Below are 21,687 nucleotides of genomic sequence, written 5' to 3' on the forward strand. Positions count from 1 at the left end.
TGTTCGACTGAATAGTGCATATTACTATTTTCTTGTAAAAAAAATGTATATTGTCCTAACACTTTGAATAAAAAGAGTACATATTTAAAGATGTAGTTAGAAATGTAAATGTAGAAAAGTGTCCTAAAAGAACAATTCAAAGATGGGTATTTGAGACTCAAAAGCCAATTTATGATTAGTAAGCCCAATCATGATTTTTAAGCCCATTTAAATACCGTAACTTTTAGATAAGGAGTCATTCTATGTTTGGATAGAACAAAAAAAAATTTGTTCGAAAATTTAATCTGCATAACAAGAATCTTTTCATCACACACATGATAAGCAACAGCAAGAAGATATGTCTCTGATTCATCATCCATGTTGTAAGTCTTTTAACCCTCTAGAAACATTCAGTATCTGCAAAAACCCCATTAACAGATTCATTTCATGCCCTAAGACCCCAAAACCAATGAATAATCTGCATTTTCTTACTAAAGTTTCAATCTTTAAAAACACTCATGTTTTAAATTGCTCTAACAATGAGCTAATTGATGGATTCACAAACAACCAATTGACCGAAAATAATGAAAATGAAATTGAAGAGCTTGGATTATTAGGTAAACCATCACCAAAGCCCATTAGTGTACCAAAACCACCACCACCACAAGTTGAAATTGAATACAATAAGCCTGATAAAGATGAGGTTTTAGAGCCATTTTATAAGTTTTTTAGAGATGGTAAGTCTACTGGGGAAGAATTAGAAACTAGTGATTCAGAACAAGATGAGATTGTAATGGAGAATGAAGAAGAAAAGGTTGAAGAAGAAGAAGATAAGAAGGTTTTTGTAGAGTATTATGATCCGCAACCGGGCGATTTTGTGGTTGGTGTTGTGGTTTCAGGGAATGAGTATAAACTTGATGTTAATATTGGGGCTGATTTATTAGGGACAATGTTGACTAAAGAAGTGCTTCCTTTATATGAAAAAGAGTTGGATTTTTTGTTGTGTGATTTTGAGGATGATAATGGTCAAGAGTTTATGATGAAAGGGAAGATGGGAGTTGTGAAAAACGAAGAGGCGTTAAGTGGGGGCCCGGTGGCAGGGCAGCCAGTTGTGGAGCATGGAACGGTTTTATTTGCGGAGGTTTTGGGTAGAACGCTTAGTGGTCGACCTTTGATATCTACACGACGCCTTTTTCGTCGGTTGGCTTGGCATCGAGTGAGGCAGGTTCTTTTCTCAGCTTTCTTTTTATTTTCATGATATTATTAAGTTAGAAATATTGTGATTAATTGTTTTGTCAAATAGAACATTTTTCTTGTTAAAATACAGAGTTGTGATGAATTTTTGGAAATGTAAGTGGAGACTGACCTTTCTTCATTGCATACTATGTTCAAAGTCTCTCCTTGATTTCTTACTTGAAAGTTTTCAGACGAATTATAAGTATTGAAACGACAAACGTATATGATAATATATGATCTTTAGTTTTTTTTTTTTTTTTTTGAAAAGCAAGTAGGAATTATATTAATCAACGATATAAGTACAAAGGTGCCATTGTGGCCACTTAAAAAACAACAAGAAAATACAGAAAACTACACACGAATTAGGTTGCAAAGATTGCAACTAGCACGATATGGGGTTAGAAAACCAATTATGCCACTCGAGCTTATGTCGATTTTGTCTCCTCGAAAGCTAGTCGAAAGATAGGGTTTGAATCTCCAAGATTAGTGAAGGAACCGCCCCAATTTTGTTCTTGAAAACCTTTTCATTACGATTCTTCCAAAGCAAATAACAAACAATCCAACAAACCGCTTGCCACAAAATTTTTTTGTTGTCTGTAGCCAGCGAACCAAAAGTCCCATTAAAGATGTCGTCGAAGCCGAAAAATTGACGTATTGTATCCCCACCAATTTAGAACTAGTAACCACACCTCATGAGCGAATTGGCAAGAAAAAAGAATGTGTTCAACTGACTCTATACCCCCATCACAAACCGGACATTTCACGCTATGTAAGTCAATACCCCTTTTGTCTAGCTCAAGTCTAACCGGAATGCGCCCCCTTCTCGCTTGCCAAATGAAGATCTCCACTTTTTTTGGAACTAATCTCTTACGCAAGGTCTCTACCTCCGAATTTTCACGAACCAATGTGATAGTATCAATGAGTTTGGACATTACCATAACCGTGTACCCCTTGTTTTCGTCTAGTGCCCACTGCCACCCATCTTGTTTTTCGCTAACCAGCTTAATGGGCTGAATTAGCCCACGCAGTTCTTGAAGTTCTGCTGCAGTTCGCCCAGTGGGCTCACGGGCCCAAGAACAGCCAACCAACAGCCCACCATTTGAGTTGTGAACCATCTCTTGCACTGTTGCTGCTTTGTCAAGTGAAAGTCGAAATAGCCTGTTGAATCTTTCCTTGAAGCAAACGTTCCCAATCCAAGTGTCATCCCAAAACATTGTGTCCGCCCCATTGCCAATTGCGCGAGTAAATGAACTAGAGAAGGGGATCCCTAGCCTATCAACTTGTTTTCCTGCATCACAAATAAAAGACCAAAGACTAGCGGATGGGTTACGGGCAGGCCCGTTACCAAACACAAGTCCTCCATTAGAACCATAAATGCTACGAATCACCGAGACCCACAAAGTGTTGGTTTCGGTTTTGAACCTCCACCACCACTTACAAAGAAGGGCAAGATTTTTACATTTGAGTGACATGATATTTAAGCCTCCTTCTTCGTGAGGAAGAAGGATTGTTTCCCATTTGACCCAAGACATTTTAGATTTTGAACCCGACCCACCCCAAAAGAAAATACGTCTCACACACTCTCTAGACATTTTAGCACACAAGGAGGGGCACGAAAAAGCGAGAAATAGTAGAGTGGTAAACTAGAGAGAACCGATTTAACAAGAGTCAAACGACCACCGAATGAAATCATTTTAGCTCTCCACTCCGATAACCGATTGTTGAACTTTTCGATAACCGGGGACCAATCTTTCAATTTCTTCATCTTATTACCCAGTGGACCCGAATACATAAAAGGTAACTTACCCGCTTGACAAGAACACCATGAGGCAAGATCTTCCACCTCTGAGTTGCTAATACCTACCCCATAAATGTGACTTTTATTGTAGTTCACCTTTAAACCCGAAGCCCTTTCAAAACATTCTAGTAAATACATTAAGTTTCGAGCATTACACTTACTCCATTCCCCGAAAAAATCGTGTCATCCGCGTATTGTAAATGGGAAATAATAACCTTCTCGTTACCAACTTCAACCCCTTTATACATGCCTTTATCCACCGCCACTTTAGTAAGAATGTTAAGGCCTTCCGACGCGATAATGAAAAGAAAAGGTGATAGGGGATCACCTTGCCTAACACCCCGCCTTAGATGGAATTCACCTGTTGGGGAGCCATTAATTAAGACCGAAATTGAGGCTGATTGAAAGCAAGATGCCATCCACTTTCGCCATTTAACCCCGAAACCCATACAAGTCATAACTTCTAGAAGATAGTTCCAATTGATCGAATCAAAGGCTTTCTCGAAATCGACTTTGAAAATAAGACCATGTTTTTTATTACGCTTGAGATCATCAACCACTTCATTCGCCACTAAGACACCATCTAGGATAAATCTCTCACTGAGGAAGGCACTTTGTTCCATCCCCACAAGGCGCGGCACGACTCTACGAATCCTATGAGACAACATTTTCGCAATTATTTTGTAGTATCTACCAATAAGACTAATCGGTCGGTAATCTCCAAAATTCAATGGATCCACTTTCTTAGGGATAAGCGATACGAACGAAGCGTTGCACCCCTTGGAAAACTCACCGTGATCCCAAAAACCAATTAATAGCCTCGATTAGATCCTCTTTGATGATGTGCCAAATTTTTTTGAAAAAACCCAAGTTAAAACCATCCGGCCCGGGGGCTTTAGTACTTCCACAACACTTTATCGATTCCAAAATTTCGGCTTCCGAGAATGGCACTTCGAGGCTTGATGCTTCTAATTCTGAGATCGATGAATAATTCAGCCCCTTTAGGCTGGGACGATCCATATCTCTCTCGTCGAATATTTTCTTGAAATGATTAATCGCTTCATCTGTGAAAATATTTTGAGTTTTCATTACCATCGGTCATCCAACGTACCCGTGCTTTTTGTCTCAACATTCCGGTTTTTACCTTTTCCTTTTCTAGCCAAGTTTTTCTCGACGCACGCCAATTCTCGTGATCCTCAATACTTAAAAAACCTGATTCCGCTTTGAGTTCAAGATCCATCGCTACTTTTTTTGCATTTTCAATTTCTACATCAAGATTCCCAAAATGAGATTTGCTCCACTCTTTAAGATCCCCTTTTAACCTTTTTAGCTTGTTACGGAAAACACAATCTTTTCGATTACCTTCCATCGTACCTTTCCATGATTCGGCAATTACATCTCCAATACCATCCACCAACAACCATTCATCAAAGATTTTAAACGGTTTAGGTCCAAAATTGACTTCACCATCCGACATCATAATAGGACAATGATCCGAAACCTTTCTATCTAAAGCAATGACCTTTAAATCCGTCCACAAACTAAGGAAGTCACTCGATACAAGAAATCTAACTAACTTGCTCATCTTAACTCCATCATCACTAACTCTAGTGAATTTCCTTCCCCCCATTGGAATATCAACTAGCATATTTCTATCGATGAAGTCATTGAACATTTTGGCCCGGTTTTCAACGAATTCACAATTTAATCTTTTTGAACAATTCCTAACTTCATTAAAGTCTCCACAAATAACCCAAGAGACCCTGGTACTACCTAGCAACATATCAAGAGATTCCCACATCCTTTTTTTATTCAAATCATCATGCGGTCCATATACATTTATAATGATAGATTCATGGCCCGAGTTTTTCCATTTACCTCGAATTGCAATAAAAAACTCACTTATAAGCTCACTATTCACCTCGAAAACATTTTTGTCCCAAATAATAATTTGACCGCTCGATTTACCGACCATTTCTTTTTGAGAAAAACCACAATCCTTGGATCCCCAAAGCCCAAAAAACCAACTATCGTCTTTAGCATGACATTTTGATTCTTGAAGTGCGAAAATGGAAGGTCTTTCCGCAATACATAATTTACGCACATCACCAAATTTACTTTCTTTCCCGAACTCAAACCCACGAACATTTAATGACAAAATATTCATTTAAAAGAAAAAAATACGATAGAAGAAGATGAAGTACTTACAGCGCTTTCTTGGTCCATTTTAGACCAAGATTTGCACCGAATTCCTCCAACCCTATACTGCTTTCCGACATCAACTGTTTAGCCTCTTCCTTCTTACTGTTGCGAGACGAACTAGAATTGCTTTTCGAATTGAGGCCCTGTTGATTGGAATTTCCGAATCTCCTCGCACGACTACCACAAGTAACACAATTAACGCCACCATGAGCCTCTTGACTATATCTTTTTCTTGATGATTTATTGGCGTGTAGAATTTTCGATGATGCTTTCCAATTACCCATTGACTTCCAACAACAATTGGATGAATCAGACTTGTACGAATTGGCTGTTTTTTTCCTTCTGGGCATTTTATGGGCATCAATATCATGAGACTCTTCCTTTAAGTTAGAGGGAGTTCCATCAATCGGCTTACTGGTTATGTTACCATGAGTCGATTATTAGTTTGCATGAGGAGAACAAAAAGTTCATTCAAATGAGTCGATTATTATTATTGTATGCAAAATTGTTATCCTGCTGTTACGGATACATGCGTTTTTCTTTTTCTCTATGTAGTTAGAATAATTGCTACTCGGTATTCCTTGATTGTTAAATAAAAACCTCACTAGGGTTGGCAAAAAACCTGTACCCGATGGGGAAACCCGATATTTTTGGGCCGGGTAAATGGGTCTAGGGCCAGGTATGGAAATGGTTTTTAATTTTTTTGCGGGTCCGGGTCCGGGTCCGGGTCCGGGGATGATTTTAGACACAAACCCGATTACCTGGCTCGTATACCTGAAAAAAGACCCGAGTCCATATACCCGACTCGTAAACCCAATCACTCGGCCCCTATACCCAATTACCCGGCCCGTGACCCGAAAAAAAGACTCGAATACCCATGGGAAAACCCCTTTACTGGATAGTTCGTAAATAGGTGGGGACCGGGATACCCGTGCGGAATCCCGCTTACCCGCTAGTTAGTAATTAAATGGGAAGCTGGCGGGTCCGGGTTTGAGACATGTTTTTTTAATCGGGTTTGGGTCTGGGATGACCTAAACCCTGCCTAATGTCATCTCTAAACCTCACTGAAACTATAATGTGTATTTCTTGTATGCGTTGCTACATTTAGAAGCGGGAATTTGATATGAATCGGATGCTTGTATCATGATAAAAACAAACTAAAACAGTAATTGAGATAGATAATCAACTTTTGAGAGGTCGATTTGCTCTCATACGATTTACCTTCGAGAGGTAAACCAACTCATCTATATACCAAAATTAATGATGATATACAGCATAAAAAGATTACACTTATCAAGCCCTCTGATAAAGACTAACTAACTTGTTCCTTAAAACTTTCTTAATCAAATAAGATTCTTAAATCCTTTCCTAATAATAGTGAGACTTATCTAAAAGTAATGATAACACAGCTCCCTGATTATAATAAGAGTGTATCGCGACCCCAAAATAATGAAGTACTTCACTAGATTTCAGACAGGTTTTTACAAAGCAAAACATATGGAGAGTAGTTAAACTCGATAAGTAAAGAACACTAGCAGCCTTGGTGGCCCTCAGTCTGTAGTCACAAATTCATTCTTTTGTGATTCAGATATTGACAAAAACAATCCGACGACACGATGACTAAAGTGCATAAACAAAACTTTGTTTAAAAACGTTATAATTACAAGTAATAAACATAGCATAGTTTTGTTGCACTAAGACTTTGATTATCTGCAGATTAAGCAATTCAACGAACCTATAGAGGTCAAAATCACCGAGTGGAATACAGGCGGTCTTCTTACAAGAATCGAGGTTTGACTTATTTTCATTACTCTCAAATTATGGATTTTCGTTGAACTTTTAATCTAAGAGTTGTTCTTTGTAGGGATTACGTGCTTTTCTTCCTAAAGTTGAACTCGTTAATCGTGTTAATAACTTCACCGAGTTGAAAGAAAATGTAAGCTAATACACCTTTTCTTACTCTAATTATTCTCAAAATTAAATTATCATTTGCTCAATTTTACGTTTCTAGTTTAATCATTAATTGATTAATTAATTGCAAGTCTTGATGAATGCAGGTTGGACGTCGCTTGTACGTGCAAATTACCCGAATAAGTGAAGATACAAATGACTTGATTCTCAGTGAAAAAGAAGCTTGGGTTGGCATTTAATTTAACCGCATCATTAGTTTCACATTTCTTTTTATTATTACCAATTTATTTTAAATAATTAAAATTATTAAAATAAATGTAATGTAATAATTACAGAATGCTATACACCTTAAGGAGGGAACACTTTTAGAAGGAACAGTAAGGAAAATTTTCCCGTACGGTGCTCAAATACGGATCGGTGAAAGTAACCGCAGGTGAGCGAGGTCTATGATATTTTTCATACGTATGTTTTTTTTTTTTTGTATGTTGGTAAAAATCGCACTTACTATTACTATTTTTATCCAGTGGATTGTTGCATATATCGAATATTACTCGAGGACAGATTGTTTCAGTCAATGATGTACTATCAGTTGATGAAAAGGTCAAAGTTTTGGTCGTCAAGTCAATGTTCCCTGACAAAATCTCTCTAAGGTAAACGCACGTTTGAAGTATACATATGCTTTTTAATTGTAACGAGATTTTAAATATTGATATTTGTCGTACACAGTACTTCAGAGCTAGAGAGTGAACCCGGTTTGTTCCTATCAAACAAGGAGGTACTTCACTGTTTACATAATTAATTTTTTCCAAAGGTGCGTTTTTTTTTTCATTATTTTTGTTGAAAGCGTTGAAATTGTTTTCGTTATGGCAGAAAGTATTTTCGGAAGCTGCAGAAATGGCAAAGAAATACAGGCAGAAATTACCAGCCATTTCAGCTACTAGAAAGTTACAAAACGTTCCATTGGATGACGTGCCGTTTAATGATGAAGAAAAAATGTATGCAAATTGGAAATGGTTTAAATTCGGACAAGGTAACGAATCAAATTGATGACTATAACCTTTTTTTTATTGCTGACTGATCGATGTAAAAAGAAAGAAAAAATGGAGGCTTTTTGAAAGTGATGGCGATCAAGCCAAAATTGTATCGTGTTTATTGATGGATTCATTAACAAGTTATGGTATTTGTTGGTATGTTGTTTGTATCTGTCGATTCTTCTTGATAGTTCGTGTAAACACGAAATCTGTTGTTTGTAGTGTTCCGGGAGCAAGCCAATGTAAGTCAGAGTCATGCAGTTTTTATGATCTTTGTATCAAAACAAACTTGATATTGTTAATTGTGAACTTCATTTCCTTACTAATTCTTAAATGTCAATCATGTATGGAAGTTACTTGTTGACTGTGGATGGTCTAAGAGCATGCGGTGTCCGGGCTTCAACTCCGCCGTCCATCACCGACGATGAAAGGACATGGATACCGCCTCAGCTTCAATTTCGCCGTCCCTTCCCACCCCTTCCCACCGTTGCTGTTGCGACGGTGATGTTTCTACTTTTTTTTTCTTTTTTAATTATTCTATTTTCTTATTGGTCTACGACTAAAATCGACCCTGAAATAGACACCAAAATGAACACCGAACGATACCCCACTTTAGTCAATTTCAAGGTCTATATTTGACACTGAAATGGACCTTGGCAAAGGGACACGGACACCCAGTGCTCTAATGATTAACCGGTGAAACATTAGTAGTTGTACATTTTGAATGAGACTAGAGTCAAAAACGATAATGAGATATCAGGTTATGTGTATATGATTATTCCTTCGGGTTACTCGGGAGCGCGAAAAGTTCAACTACATACTCTGCTGAATGCTCTGTTTCCAATCCTTACATGACCATCACAAGATTCGAATTTCAGACCATTTGCTGGATGTTAGGCCTCCAACCAGTAGGTTATGTAGTAATGGAATAATAAGAAAAAACTCATTCACATCCATTTAATTGTTGATTATGATTAATGTATATACAGTATATGAACAACAAGCTCATCCATCAAATCTATGTAGCCTTTGTTCATCTATAGTTTCTATTAAAATCCTATAATGATGATGTCATTATTAGGCTAATTTCTTTGTTAAAAAAATCAAAAAATAAAAGAAAAACATCTGAGCATGGTGGATGATGTCATTAATCTAAATAATTTTGAATTAAAATTAAATCTTATTAATTAATTATTAATTATTATTATTAAATCTTATCAATAATTATTTTAATTATTAAAATTAAATAATTTTGAATTATATTAATTAATTATTTTGAATTGCAACGAGAAGGTATAAAAGCTAGGCAGAAGAAAACCAATTCTAAATTTATATTTTAATTTCGAATTTTAAAATAAAATGACAACCAATATTATCTCTTATAATTGGATGTGGATTGTTTAATATGCATTTTAGGTGTTTGATGAAATGTTCAGCTGACGAGTTTTTTAGTCGGACTCTGTGGTTTCACGGGTCATTAAACTCACTTAATACCTAAAACATATCATTAAACTGTTTCGTTTAAACAAACTCCGTGCTTCCACGGGTCATTTCACTAGTATAGGCTTAAACAACTAATAAGTGTCTAATGAAATTGAAATTAGTGACATAAATAAATAGATGTACCAAAGCTCCCGAATAGGAAAAACTCACAATATGCATACTCCAAAGCTGTAATAATTTTTGTTGGCATAAAAAATAAAATTAACCAAAGATCGATTAAAATTGATACATATTCATGAATGCAAAAAACTCAGCGAGAAAGAAGCGTCCTGATAATCAACCTATTCGTTCGAATTGCTCTTCATGTGCAATAAAGGTATCATCTGACAAATTATCATCAGGTACGGCTAAACATAATTCCTCTGATTATTGTAGTGACTCGTTGGATTCTATGGGTATTAAGGAATATGGGTCCAAGATAGGATTAAAGTGGAAGGTTAAAAAAACTTCTCTTTAATTCCTTTGGCCTGGTTTTCTTTATGTTCGTCTTAATCAGTGTCAGTATGAAGGCTATATCTTTAAACATTAGAAGTTTTAAAATCGGGGGAAAGGTTGATGTTGTTGGGTGGGTTAGACGCTTAATAGTTAAAGAAAAACCTTCCTTTTTGGCGTTACAAGAAACGAAGCTACACCTTGTGGACTTGAACTGGATTCAATCTCTATGGGGATCGGCTAATTGTAATTTCATCCAAAAGGAAATGGTGGGAAAATCGGGAGGCCAATTGCTTATTTGGGATACAATTGATTTTGAAGGTATTGACGTGATTAACTCTGACTTTTTCATGGGCATTAAAGGGGTTTGGAAAAGTTCGGGTGCTAGTTTCAACATTGTTAACGTGTATGGTCCGCACGATGACATTAATAAAAAGCGTTTGTGGAACTCCCTACACAACTTAATTGATGGTAATGATGAAGCGTGGTTGTTATGTGGTGATTTCAATGAAGTGAGGAACCAATATGAAAGACTAAATTGTGAATTCATTGAATATAGAGCTCGTCTTTTTAATGATTTTATTACAGATACTAGTTTGATCGAAATCCCTCTTGGAGGTCGTAATTTCACTCGGGTTAGTGATGATGGTATTAAATTTAGTAAAATTGATCGTTTTCTTGTTAACCAACGTTTTGTCAATTTGTGGAAAGATCTCACAGCTTTAGCTTTAGATAGGCATCACTCGGATCACTGCCCGATTATTTTAAAAGATGAAGATAGGAATTTCGGTCCTAAACCGTTCAAGATTTTTGATGCTTGGTTAGATGATGAAGAAATTGAGTCGGTTATTCGTGATGCGTGGGTATTACCGGTGGAAAATAACGTTCGTAAAGATTGTGTGTTTCGGAACAAACTCAAAAATGTAAAAAATGCTTTAAGAATGTGGAGTAATGGCAAATACAATAAATTAGATGTTGAAATAGAATATCTCAGATCAGTGGCAATGGAATTCGAATTACAAGCTGAAAATGGACCTCTTAGCGGGCCCGACCTAGATCTATGGAGGGAGACGCGAAAGAAATGGGGAGACAAAGAAAGAATCAAAATTGATATGCTAAAACAAAAAGCCCGAGTCCGTTGGGTTGTTGAAGGGGACGAAAATACTAAATTTTTTCACTCGGTAATAAAAAGAAACAACAACAAGAGTAATATTCGTGGGTTGAAAATAAATGGTGTTTGGAACGACTCTCCTAAGGATATTAAAGTTGAAGCACACAAACATTTTAGCCATGTTTTTAAAGAATCAAATTTTGAACGACCGAGTCTTGAAGATTTATCATATCCATCGCTCTCAATTGATGAAGCAAATGCTCTAGAGGTACATTTTGATGAAAAAGAAATTTTCAATGCTATTTGTGATTGTGGAAGTAACAAAGCCCCGGGTCCCGATGGTTTTAACATGAGATTTTTTAAAAAATATTGGGAAATTATCAAAGTCGAGTTAATTGAGGCAATTATGTGGTTTTGGGATAAGTCGGAATTCTCAAGGGGATGTAATGCATCTTTTGTCTCTTTAATTCCTAAGAGAGTTGATGCATTAGGGTTTGGTGACTATCGACCCATCAGTCTTATTGGTAGTTACTACAAAATCATTTCAAAGATCCTATCTAACCGACTTAGGAAGACTATTCCGTCTTTGATTGGTCCGGAACAAAGTGCTTTTTTAAAAGATAGATTTATTCTTGATGGGGCTTTAGTTGTTAATGAAAGCATCGGTTTTTTAAAATCATCCAAACAAAAAGGTGTTCTCTTTAAAGTCGATTTTGAAAAGGCGTTTGATTGTCTTAATTGGAATTTTCTTATGGAAGTAATGAAAAGTATGGGTTTCGGTGTCAAATGGAGGAAGTGGATATATGCATGCTTGAGTTCGGCTTCCATTTCTATTCTCATCAATGGGTCGCCGACAAACGAGTTTAACCTAAGTCGGGGGGTACGACAAGGGGACCCGCTATCTCCTTTTTTATTCATTCTGGCCGCAGAAGGGTTGAACATTTTAGTCAAAGCGGCTATGAACTCGGGCCTATTAAAAGGTGTGGAAATTGGGAGGGATAAAGTATTGTTATCGCATCTTCAATACGCCGATGATACTATTTTTCTTGGGAAATGGTCTAGAGAAAATGTCTACAGTATTCGAAACCTCCTAAAATGCTTTGAGTTGGCCTCGGGGTTAAAAGTTAATCTCCAAAAAAGTTGCCTATATGGTATTGGTGTAGATTTTGATGAAGTAAATCATGTGGCTAATCGTATTGGTTGTCAAGTCGGAAAGTTTCCGTTTTCTTATCTTGGTTTAACAATTGGGTCGAGGATGAATAAATCAAGTGACTGGATCCCGGTAATTGACAAGTTTAAAAAAAGATTATCAAGTTGGAGAATGCGATCGATGTCATTTGGGGGAAGAATAGTCCTTATTAACTCGGTTTTATCTAGTCTCCCATTGTATTATTTCTCACTCTTCCGTGCTCCGCAATGCGTGTTAAAAATTCTGGAGATGTTACGTCGTTCTTTCTTTTGGGGCGGGTCAGATTCGGGTTCTAAAATTTCTTGGGTTAAATGGGAACATGTCACTATGTCTTTTGAAAATGGGGGGTTAAATATTGGGAATTTAAATAACAAAAATCTTGCTCTATTGGGAAAGTGGTGGTGGAGGTTTAAAACCGAAGCCGATTCACTCTGGGTTAGAATAATTCGTAGTATTTATGGTTCGAATGGTGGTTTGGAGTTGGATCCCGATTCACTTCGGGTTTCATTTCCGGGCACTTGGTATAACATTATTGTTGCAGGAAAAGCAATAGAAGATCTTGGCATTAGTTTCAAAAATTCTTTCGTCAAAAAAATTGGAAACGGAAACTCAACATCATTTTGGGACGACTTGTGGATCGGGAATGTTAAACTGAGCTCCAGATTCACAAGACTATATCAGCTAGAGAGGACCAAGGCAGCTACAGTTAATTCTCGTATTCAAATCACAGATGCAGGGCCTGTTTTCATTTGGGATTGGGCTCGCAGGCCCACTGGCAGAAGTGAGACTGAGCTGGCGAACCTTATCACTCTTATTTCGGCCCACAATTTTCATCAGGGGGAACGTGATTCTTGGCAATGGTCTCTTGCTTCGTCCGGATTGTTTACGGTCAAGAAACTCTCAAAACTCATCAATGATCAGTATCAAGCGAACCATATTGGGAACATGGAGACATTGCGAAATAAACTAGTTCCTAGAAAGTTGGAAATCTTTGTTTGGCGTGCGCTCAAAAGGCGATTACCGGTGAGGTGTGAACTTGATAAAAGAGGCGTCGATTTACATACCGTGCGTTGTCCACTATGCGATGATGACTTAGAATCCGTTGATCACTCTCTGATTTTCTGCAAACACTCAATGGAGCTTTGGAATCGTGTATATGGATGGTGGAACTTGGGGCAATTTTCAAACCTAAGCGTTGGGGAAATTCTTCGTGGAAACTTATCGAGTATGGCTTCCGAGTTTGGGAAACAAATTTGGCAAGCAATTGAATGGGTTTGTGCATATTTTATTTGGAAAAATCGGAACAATATGGTCTTCCGCGGTAAAAGTTGGACCGCTCCGGTGGCTCTAAATGAAATTCAAATTAAATCCTTCGAATGGATTTCGAGAAGAACAAAAGGAAAAAATTTCGATTGGTTGACTTGGTTGAATAATCCTAGTGTTTATCTTAGTATGACTTAGATTCGTGTATTGGTTTTTTGCAATCTTTGCAAATTAGCTCTTGCGTTTTTGTTTTTTTTTGAGTTGGGCCTTTCTTTTGTTGGTCCTTCTCATTCTTCTGTTCTTCGGTTGGTTTTTATTTCAATTCTACTTGCCTTTCAAAAAAAAAAAAAATTGATACATATTCGATAGCTAGTCTATAAATATATTCGGAGTATATAGTAGTAACCTGGTATGACTATGTCTATGACTATGAGTATGACAATGACGATATTACTGGTCTAGTTTTTAAAATGCGTGATAGTTGAGGGATCATGTTAGTAATTACTCCAACTTTTATAAAATTATACGTCTCTAAACCCTAACCCCTGCCTTCTTTCTTCCTAAAACCTTATACTTCACCATCAACAGCCGCTGTTTTTCCTCAAATGGCCATTACACCATCAACCGCCGCTAACGCCGTCGATGCACTTCTCAAATGGAAGAACACCCAATCGAGTTCCGGTAACCCCCAATTATTACCCCAAGATGATTTCATCTATCTCATCCTCACACTCAAAAAAATCCCGCAAAAAGGTGGAATCAATGGAGCAAGAACAAACCCTAACAAAATCCCTTTACCCCACCCTTTAATTTCCCCAAATTCGTTCTCAGAAATATGTTTAATCATCGATGACAGACCCAATTCGAAGCTGACGTCAGAAATAGCTAAAAAGAAGATTAAAGCTGATGGGGTTTCAGTTACTAAAGTGATTAAGCTTTCAAAGCTTAAAACAAATTATAAACCCCATGAAGCTAAAAGAAAGCTTTGTGATTCTTATGAGATGTTTTTTGCTGATAAAAGGGTGGTCCCACTTTTGCCTAAATTGATAGGAAAACAGTTTTTTAGAAAAAAGAAGCTGCCTTTAGGTATTGATTTGACCCATAAGAATTGGAAAGAACAAATTGAAAGAGGGTGTTCATCTGGGTTGTTGTTTTTTAGTACAGGGACTTGTTGTGTAATTCGTGTTGCGAAAGTTTCGATGGAAAGAGATGAGATTGTTGAAAATGTGAATGCTGCGATTAAGGGCGCGATTGAGTTTGTTCCGAAAAAGTTGGTTGGTGTTAGGTCTTTTCATTTGAAGTTTTCGGATTCGGTTGCTTTGCCTTTGTATCAATGTTTGCCTGATATTAAGCTAAAGATTGAAGGTAAAGTTAAGGAAGAAGTTGAGGAAATGGGAAATGAGAAAAGTTTGATAAAAGGGAGGATTCATGAGGTTAATCATGAATCGGACGAAAAGGAAGATGTCGAAAATGATGAATCGTTTGTAGCGAAACCGACGAAAAAGGAGAAAAAGGTAGCAAAGGATGCTAAGAAGAAAAGAAAGGGCAATGTTGTTGAGGTGATTGATGATGAACAAGATGAAGCAATTCAAAATGATGAATTGGTTGCAGAGGAAGAAGTTGAAGATGATGAATTGGTTGTAGCGAAACCGGAAAAAAAGTTATCTAAAGAGAAAAATGGTGCAAAGGATGTTGATGGTGGTTCGGGTAAGAAGAAAAGAACAGGAGAGAAGAAAAGGAAGGGGAATGTTGTTGAAGAGGATGACGTGGCGAAAACGAGTGATAAAAAATCGAAGAAAAAGAAAGGTGATTCAACTGGGAAGAAGGAAAAGAAGAAAGGGAGGTCAGTAGCAAGAGTTTGAGGTTTTAGTTATGATGAGTCTGATTTCAGTTATGCTAATGATACTTGATAGAGAATTCGATTTGTAATGAATATGGATTCTTCATTTTTGTTATGTTAAATTTTGGTTTATGTAGTTTATTTGGGTGGTTGTATTAGTGCAAGATTTTATTCACAAATGAATGTCTGTTTGTGATATTAAAAATTTACAATGATTATGCATACATTTGTTGCAAGAAGATGTATTAGCATTTTCTTAACTGACCCATGCATCATGTTGGATAAATTGTCATTGAAAGCATGTTGGATTTCTTTAAAAGTTGCAAGTTTTTTTGATTTCGCTAGAATGTGGTTGCAGTTTATTATGCTTGGGTTAAAACGATTAGTACTTTGCTTGTTCTATCTACATTTTATTTATGACCAATTTGAAGTTCATTCAGCCGGGTTTTGGTACGTTTGCGAAAATAATCTATTTTGTGTATTACCATCTTACTTATCGACATATAATTTAGTTATTTAGCAGCCTTGTCCCTCTATCGAAAGAGTCTTATTTATGCGAGCCTTGGTGTATGCACTCAAGTCCTTGGCAATGAGTTAATATAAGGGTGATGGTTATACTGAAAATTGGTCCTCTGCTGTTCCTTATATTTTCTGCTGCTGAAGCATTTTGTTGACTGTTCTAAGTCAATTTGTGTGTATTTTGAGGATGGAATTGGTCCTATATGTTCTACTAATTGGAGTCTTGCAAATTTATGGATGAAAAGGTATAATGTTAATATCCTTGTGGCAAAATATGAGACTTTATGGACAGGGTATTCTTTTTTAATAGGAAATCTTTTGACTTGTCCTGTTTGACCACTAAAGCTGATTTTGGTCACTTATGTGCTAAGATTAGTTGCTGTGATTTTGGTGATATGGGGTATGATTGGAATGATGGTTGTTTTGAGAGTTGTTTGTTTGGGAGTTTGGTCATGGATAACTATTTTTTCAGAAGTTCAATGTCAAAGTTGACTTTGTGTCAATGCAAAAAAGTCTAACTGTTGGTAATGTGGTTGTGAAAGTTTCTGGTGTTGTTTTGGGTAATGGTGTAATGGGGTGGAAGAGTTGTAGATATTTGAAGATTGGGATTTGAAGATTGAATATTTGAATGATTATGGTTGCAGTATAAATAGTATTGCTTATCGTCATGGTATTTTGGTTAATAGTCTAGGTATTAACAATCGTAGTTGTTGGTTGTTATTTTTGGTTCTTAAATTAGTTCTAGTGACCAGTGGCTAGGAACCGTAGTCACGGGTGCCATTCGTTAAAAACTCAAAAAAAAAAAAAAAAAAAAAACTACACAATCCGATGTTATTATCCAAAAAAAATTATACTATTAAGTGATATCACAAGTTAAAAGTAAAAGTAACTTGTAATTATTCTTTGTTGATCTAATAAAAAATATCTGGATCCTTTTATATTGAAAAAAATCATTTTAGTGATATGTCTCGCGGCTCTTATCGTTCTTTTTTGCTTGGCTTTATTGCCTTTGGGTGTATTTGTTTTGAGGCTTCATCTTTTCAATGAATGCTCTCGAGTTTTTATACAGGTTCTTGTGTTTCGCTAAAAAAAAAAAAAAAAAAAAAAAAAAGAAAGTCATTGGCGATGATAAAAGATATTTATTTAAATTGAAAGCTAAAGCTTTTTAGATTGTGGTAGAAACCTAAAACTGAACATATGTTCCAACATGACCCTGAGTAAAATGGATGATTTCCGAAATTACTTAAGCTGACCCATGAATCATCATCATCATCATCATCATCATCATAGGTATATTATATACTCCGTATATAAGCATAACATAATGGGTAGCGATTTACATTTAAACTAGTCTGGTCCGGCCCGCGCGATACGGCGGGGGCTTTCGAGCTGCGTATTCATATTTAACGTAGCGTTGTGTATTTACAGAGGGGAACACGGCCCATGTGTTAAGCGACGTTTTATATGTCGTTGTGTTAAGCATTTTTTAAAAAGTATGTAGTTAGTTTTGTTTAATAAATTTTTTTCGAGTGTAATGGTGCTGTCGGAAAAATTTAACTCTTGGCGAGCAGAAAGATACGGGCTGTCGTTGTGTTTAGCGTTTTTTTAAAAAGTGTCCGTTTCGAACGTGGTTAGTTTCGTTTTGTTCATAAGATTATTTCGAGTCTGACGCTGCCTGTCGAAAAAATTTAACCCGTGACGAGCGGGAAGATACGGGTTATCATTGTGTTTAGCTTTTTTTTAAAAAAAATTGTCCGTTTCACGTATAGTTAGTCCCGTTGGGTTCGTAAGATTTTTCATAATTGAACGGTGGTCTCGAAAAAATTTAACTCGCACCGAGCGAGAAGATAAGGCCCGTTATAAATTCGGGTGAAATTAGTTTTTATTCAAAAATAATATTTTATTTTTACACTTTTAGAAAGTGTAAACTTGAAGTGTCGTTGTGTAAATATATCCGAAGTTGAGGGACCGTTTGTAATGTGAACGCAAACTTAAAACTACAATCCGATATAATTGAAACTACACTTATTCCCACCACATTTAGTATACAAAAAATAAATAAATAAAAAATAAATAAATAAATAAAAAATAAATAAATAAATAAATAAATAAATAAATAAATAATAAATAAATGGGTTAATGGGTTAATGAAGGGATTATAATTTTAAAGTGTAATTTTATCGTCGTTTGTAGAGGTGTAAACGAGCCGAGCTGAGCCCGAAATTAGTAGTGTTCGTGCTTGACTTATTTAAATTTCATAAAACACTTAGCTGAGCTTGGCTCGTTATACAAATTAAAAGCGCGAGCTCGGATCGTGAATAGCTTGATTTAAAAAAAAAAAAAAAAAAAAAAAAAAAAAAAAAACTTTAATGGGTTTTAGCTCGAATTGAGCTCGATTTGTTAAGCAAAAACTCGAACTCGTTAAACAAATCTCAAGCTCGTTAAGTAGGCTTAGAATAGCTAGTATAATACACTTCAAAACCAGTTAGACAACACTCTTACATTGATTTTCCATCAGGCCATTTTATTGATTATTAACGGTTGCAAATAGTACTGTTAGCTTGGGATGCAATAAGTTGAGTTGAGCTTGAACTCAAAGGAGGTCAAGCTCGGTTCGACTCATTTATAATAAGCTCATCTCGTTATTTGGATGAGTATTCATGATGCATGCTCGAACTCATATCAATAACTTCGAATTCAAATCTAGTCTATACTTGATAATTAAATCCGATACATAAAAACACAACCAATCGTGACAATTAAAAAAGAAAATAACAAGTAAAAAACAACGCCATATACTAACTTTTTTTTTCTTTTTCTTTTTGCGTCATATAAGAATGATTTAGAACTCGCCAAATCTGTCCCGAAATATATGTCTTATGATAATCATTCATATATTTCAGGCTTCAAGACTCCAATGTAAGGCAAGTTTCTGTACTGTTCATTGAAGTCCATCCCATATCCCACGACGAATGAATCGGGGCACTGCAAGAAACCAAAATGAGAAAAGAAAATACACGTTTTAAAGTCAAGATGCTAAATCCTAGACTACGTAAAGAGCAGCGTAACAATAACATATTACTGGTTATATTAGTACCAAAAATTTCTTTAGTATACTTAAGTTGTTTATATGTCACAACATTATAACTATATTAACAAGTGTGCAGAAAACCAGAAACACATATAAAAGTAATAATGTTAGGCACACACTTCTACTAATGCATTACATAAGTTGAACGAAAAGAAAGGTTTATAAGTTTCTTTCAGTAGCAAGTTGCAAGTCATTATCTATTATCTTATTTAGTAACTAGTTAGACAAATAAAATTACAATGGCCTTCAAAGCACTACTTTTTGTGGTTGCCATATACTCCATATGAGATGATTTTGAGTTTACAGGTCTTTAGACTAGTCACTCTCATGAACAATAATCAAAATTTGAAGAAGATTATTACAACAATAGAATTTAAAAAAAAAAAAAAACATATCCAAATGAAAAACTAACACAGTGCAAGTTTGTACTTTAGTACCTGAAAACCGAAATAGAAGTTGCCATCACCCAAGAGCTTAAAGTGAACCTCTCTTCTTGCTGGTTTATCAAGCAGAGTGCACACAGAAATAGAGGTCGCCCCTTTACCTTCCAAGTAAGAAATTAGACGTGAAACAGTCTTCCCTGTATCTACAATATCTTCAACCTGACCCAAACAGATCAGCATAATAAACCCCCAATTAGAATTCCATTTTCAGAAAGGAAATTTCCATAGAAAGGTAATGTGAGTTCCAAAAACGCTCGATACAGGGAATGTAAGTTCATTTACACGTTAAAAGGACCTAAAAAGAGTTCAAGTTCAGTTTTGCCCAGTAGGTCCTTTATTTTCTTCAATCAAATCAATTTGCAGTTTTTCTACTTGCAACAAAACCAATATGATCCATCAAGTTATCGTCAGTTAGTGCTAACAGGGACTGACGGTGTAAATAAACGCGGGGTTGGAAATGGTCTTAAAGGCAAACTTGAACTTATAGTACGTTTAATGTGCAAATGAACTTAAATAACTATAATTAAGTTATCAACAATTCACTTGATAGAACTAATTACTATTATATATCTCTACTATTAAGCAAAAATAGCAGCAATTCAAAAAAATAATTAAGCAAACTAACCAAAAAATATGATATCTCCTTTAGCATTCAAATTAGTAACATGATTTAGTGGATATGCTAATCATCTTATCAAATTATGATGCAACTGAAACTACTCTACATAATTTGACTACATGCAGCACAATTTGAAAGAAGAAGAAGAAGAAAAAAAAAAAAAAAAAAAAGAGTACCAAAATGACATGTTTTCCGGTAACATCAAGTTTCAAATCACAGGAGAGTTTAGGAGCACCGGAGGAAACAGTTCCACTGCCGTACGATTCAGCTCGAACAAAATCAACGGTGACCGGAAGTTTGATGTTGCGGACGAGATCGGCGACGAAAAGGAAAGCGCCGGTGGCAACAGCGACAATAACCGGAGAAGAAGAATCCGGTGAGGAGAAATTGTGAGATATTTGAGATGCCAAGTGGTTAACTTTATGTGAAATTTGGTCCGGCGTCCATAACACCGTTAGTATATCGTCGTCTATGCATTGGCTCGCCATTTGTTTGTTTTCCTTGAGGGGTTTTGAAATCGTCATTTTCTAGGGCTTTTGAAATCGTCGCCTAATTTATTATCTACCGTACTATTTTGGAATATCCCATATTATTATCGACTTTCATATAAAATATAAAATATAAATATAAATATTAAATATAAAATAATAAAAGGATTAGGTTTTATTATGTTCTTTAATGTAGATGTAGATGGATAGAATTATTTTTATGACATTTTTTTCTAAATGGTAGTATATTTTTTTTATGTAAGTGCAATTAAATTAATATGGGAAGGTAGCTTCAGGTGAGTAAAAATCTAGAGAAAATCTCACTATCGTATCGTATGTCCATTAAAATTTCACATTAAAAGTTCACTCAATGGATATTCTATGCCACTCAAATTTCACATCAACAAGTTTACATATGGATAATTAATCAATCATAATGTCATGTCTCTTTCTCCCTTTTATTTTTCTTAATTTATTTTGTCTAAATATTTGTATGTAAGAAATTATGTTGAATGAATTCTGTATTTTTATCTACGAATCAAATAATTTTGTGATTTACCATTGAAATTTCACATCAAAATTATATTATAGACAAAATTTTATTCCCTATACCTGAACTTTACATCAAATTTGATTTCATGTCATTTTTTTCTTTTTCTTTTTACATTCCTCGTCCCTAATGTATCAAAAATCTAGATCTCTCGTCCTCTCGTCTACTTTCTATCAAAATTAGCTGTTTGCTTAGTCATGTGAAAACTTTAATCTTTTAATTCTTTTTCTTTTCTTTTTTATATAACTTATATTTTCACCCTCATCCTCTTCCTCTCATGTTCATCATCCCAAAATGAAAAACCCTAGTTTTATATTTTATAGAATTAACAAAACAAATGATAAATGTATTCAAAATTATAAATGACAACAAAATAAATTATACAGTAAATATATATAAAATCAATTAAAAATTCACTAATTCTGGATAACAAAATCAAATTATAAATCGATTACAAATACAAAATTATAAATCACAACAAA

The 21,687-nt window shown here is 35.6% G+C and overlaps 3 protein-coding genes across 3 annotated transcripts; 2 read left to right on the top strand and 1 right to left on the bottom strand.

Moving 5' to 3' along the window:
* The first annotated feature begins 280 nt into the window (after positions 1-280).
* Positions 281-7,780, top strand: LOC139867018 (protein PIGMENT DEFECTIVE 338, chloroplastic). The gene is made up of 6 exons (XM_071855327.1): positions 281-1,204; positions 6,932-7,006; positions 7,080-7,151; positions 7,273-7,353; positions 7,462-7,559; positions 7,651-7,780. Exons 1-6 carry the CDS (start codon positions 338-340, stop codon positions 7,778-7,780), a joined length of 1,323 nt encoding a protein of 440 aa, XP_071711428.1. The 5' UTR covers positions 281-337.
* Positions 7,781-14,221: 6,441 nt separating this feature from the next.
* LOC139865943 (putative ribosome biogenesis protein C8F11.04) lies at positions 14,222-15,700 on the top strand. The gene has a single exon (XM_071854067.1). It carries the CDS (start codon positions 14,261-14,263, stop codon positions 15,515-15,517), a length of 1,257 nt encoding a protein of 418 aa, XP_071710168.1. The 5' UTR covers positions 14,222-14,260; the 3' UTR covers positions 15,518-15,700.
* A 2,880-nt stretch (positions 15,701-18,580) lies between these two features.
* On the bottom strand, positions 18,581-20,727 carry LOC139865944 (uncharacterized). Its single transcript, XM_071854068.1, has 3 exons — positions 20,344-20,727; positions 19,543-19,707; positions 18,581-18,999 (listed from the first exon to the last, which is right to left on the bottom strand). The coding sequence occupies exons 1-3, from the start codon at positions 20,689-20,691 to the stop codon at positions 18,901-18,903; spliced, it is 612 nt and encodes a 203-aa protein (XP_071710169.1). The 5' UTR covers positions 20,692-20,727; the 3' UTR covers positions 18,581-18,900.
* Between the last annotated feature and the right edge of the window lie 960 nt (positions 20,728-21,687).

This window comes from Rutidosis leptorrhynchoides, chromosome 9, assembly GCF_046630445.1.
Source record: "Rutidosis leptorrhynchoides isolate AG116_Rl617_1_P2 chromosome 9, CSIRO_AGI_Rlap_v1, whole genome shotgun sequence".
Taxonomy (NCBI): domain Eukaryota; kingdom Viridiplantae; phylum Streptophyta; class Magnoliopsida; order Asterales; family Asteraceae; genus Rutidosis; species Rutidosis leptorrhynchoides.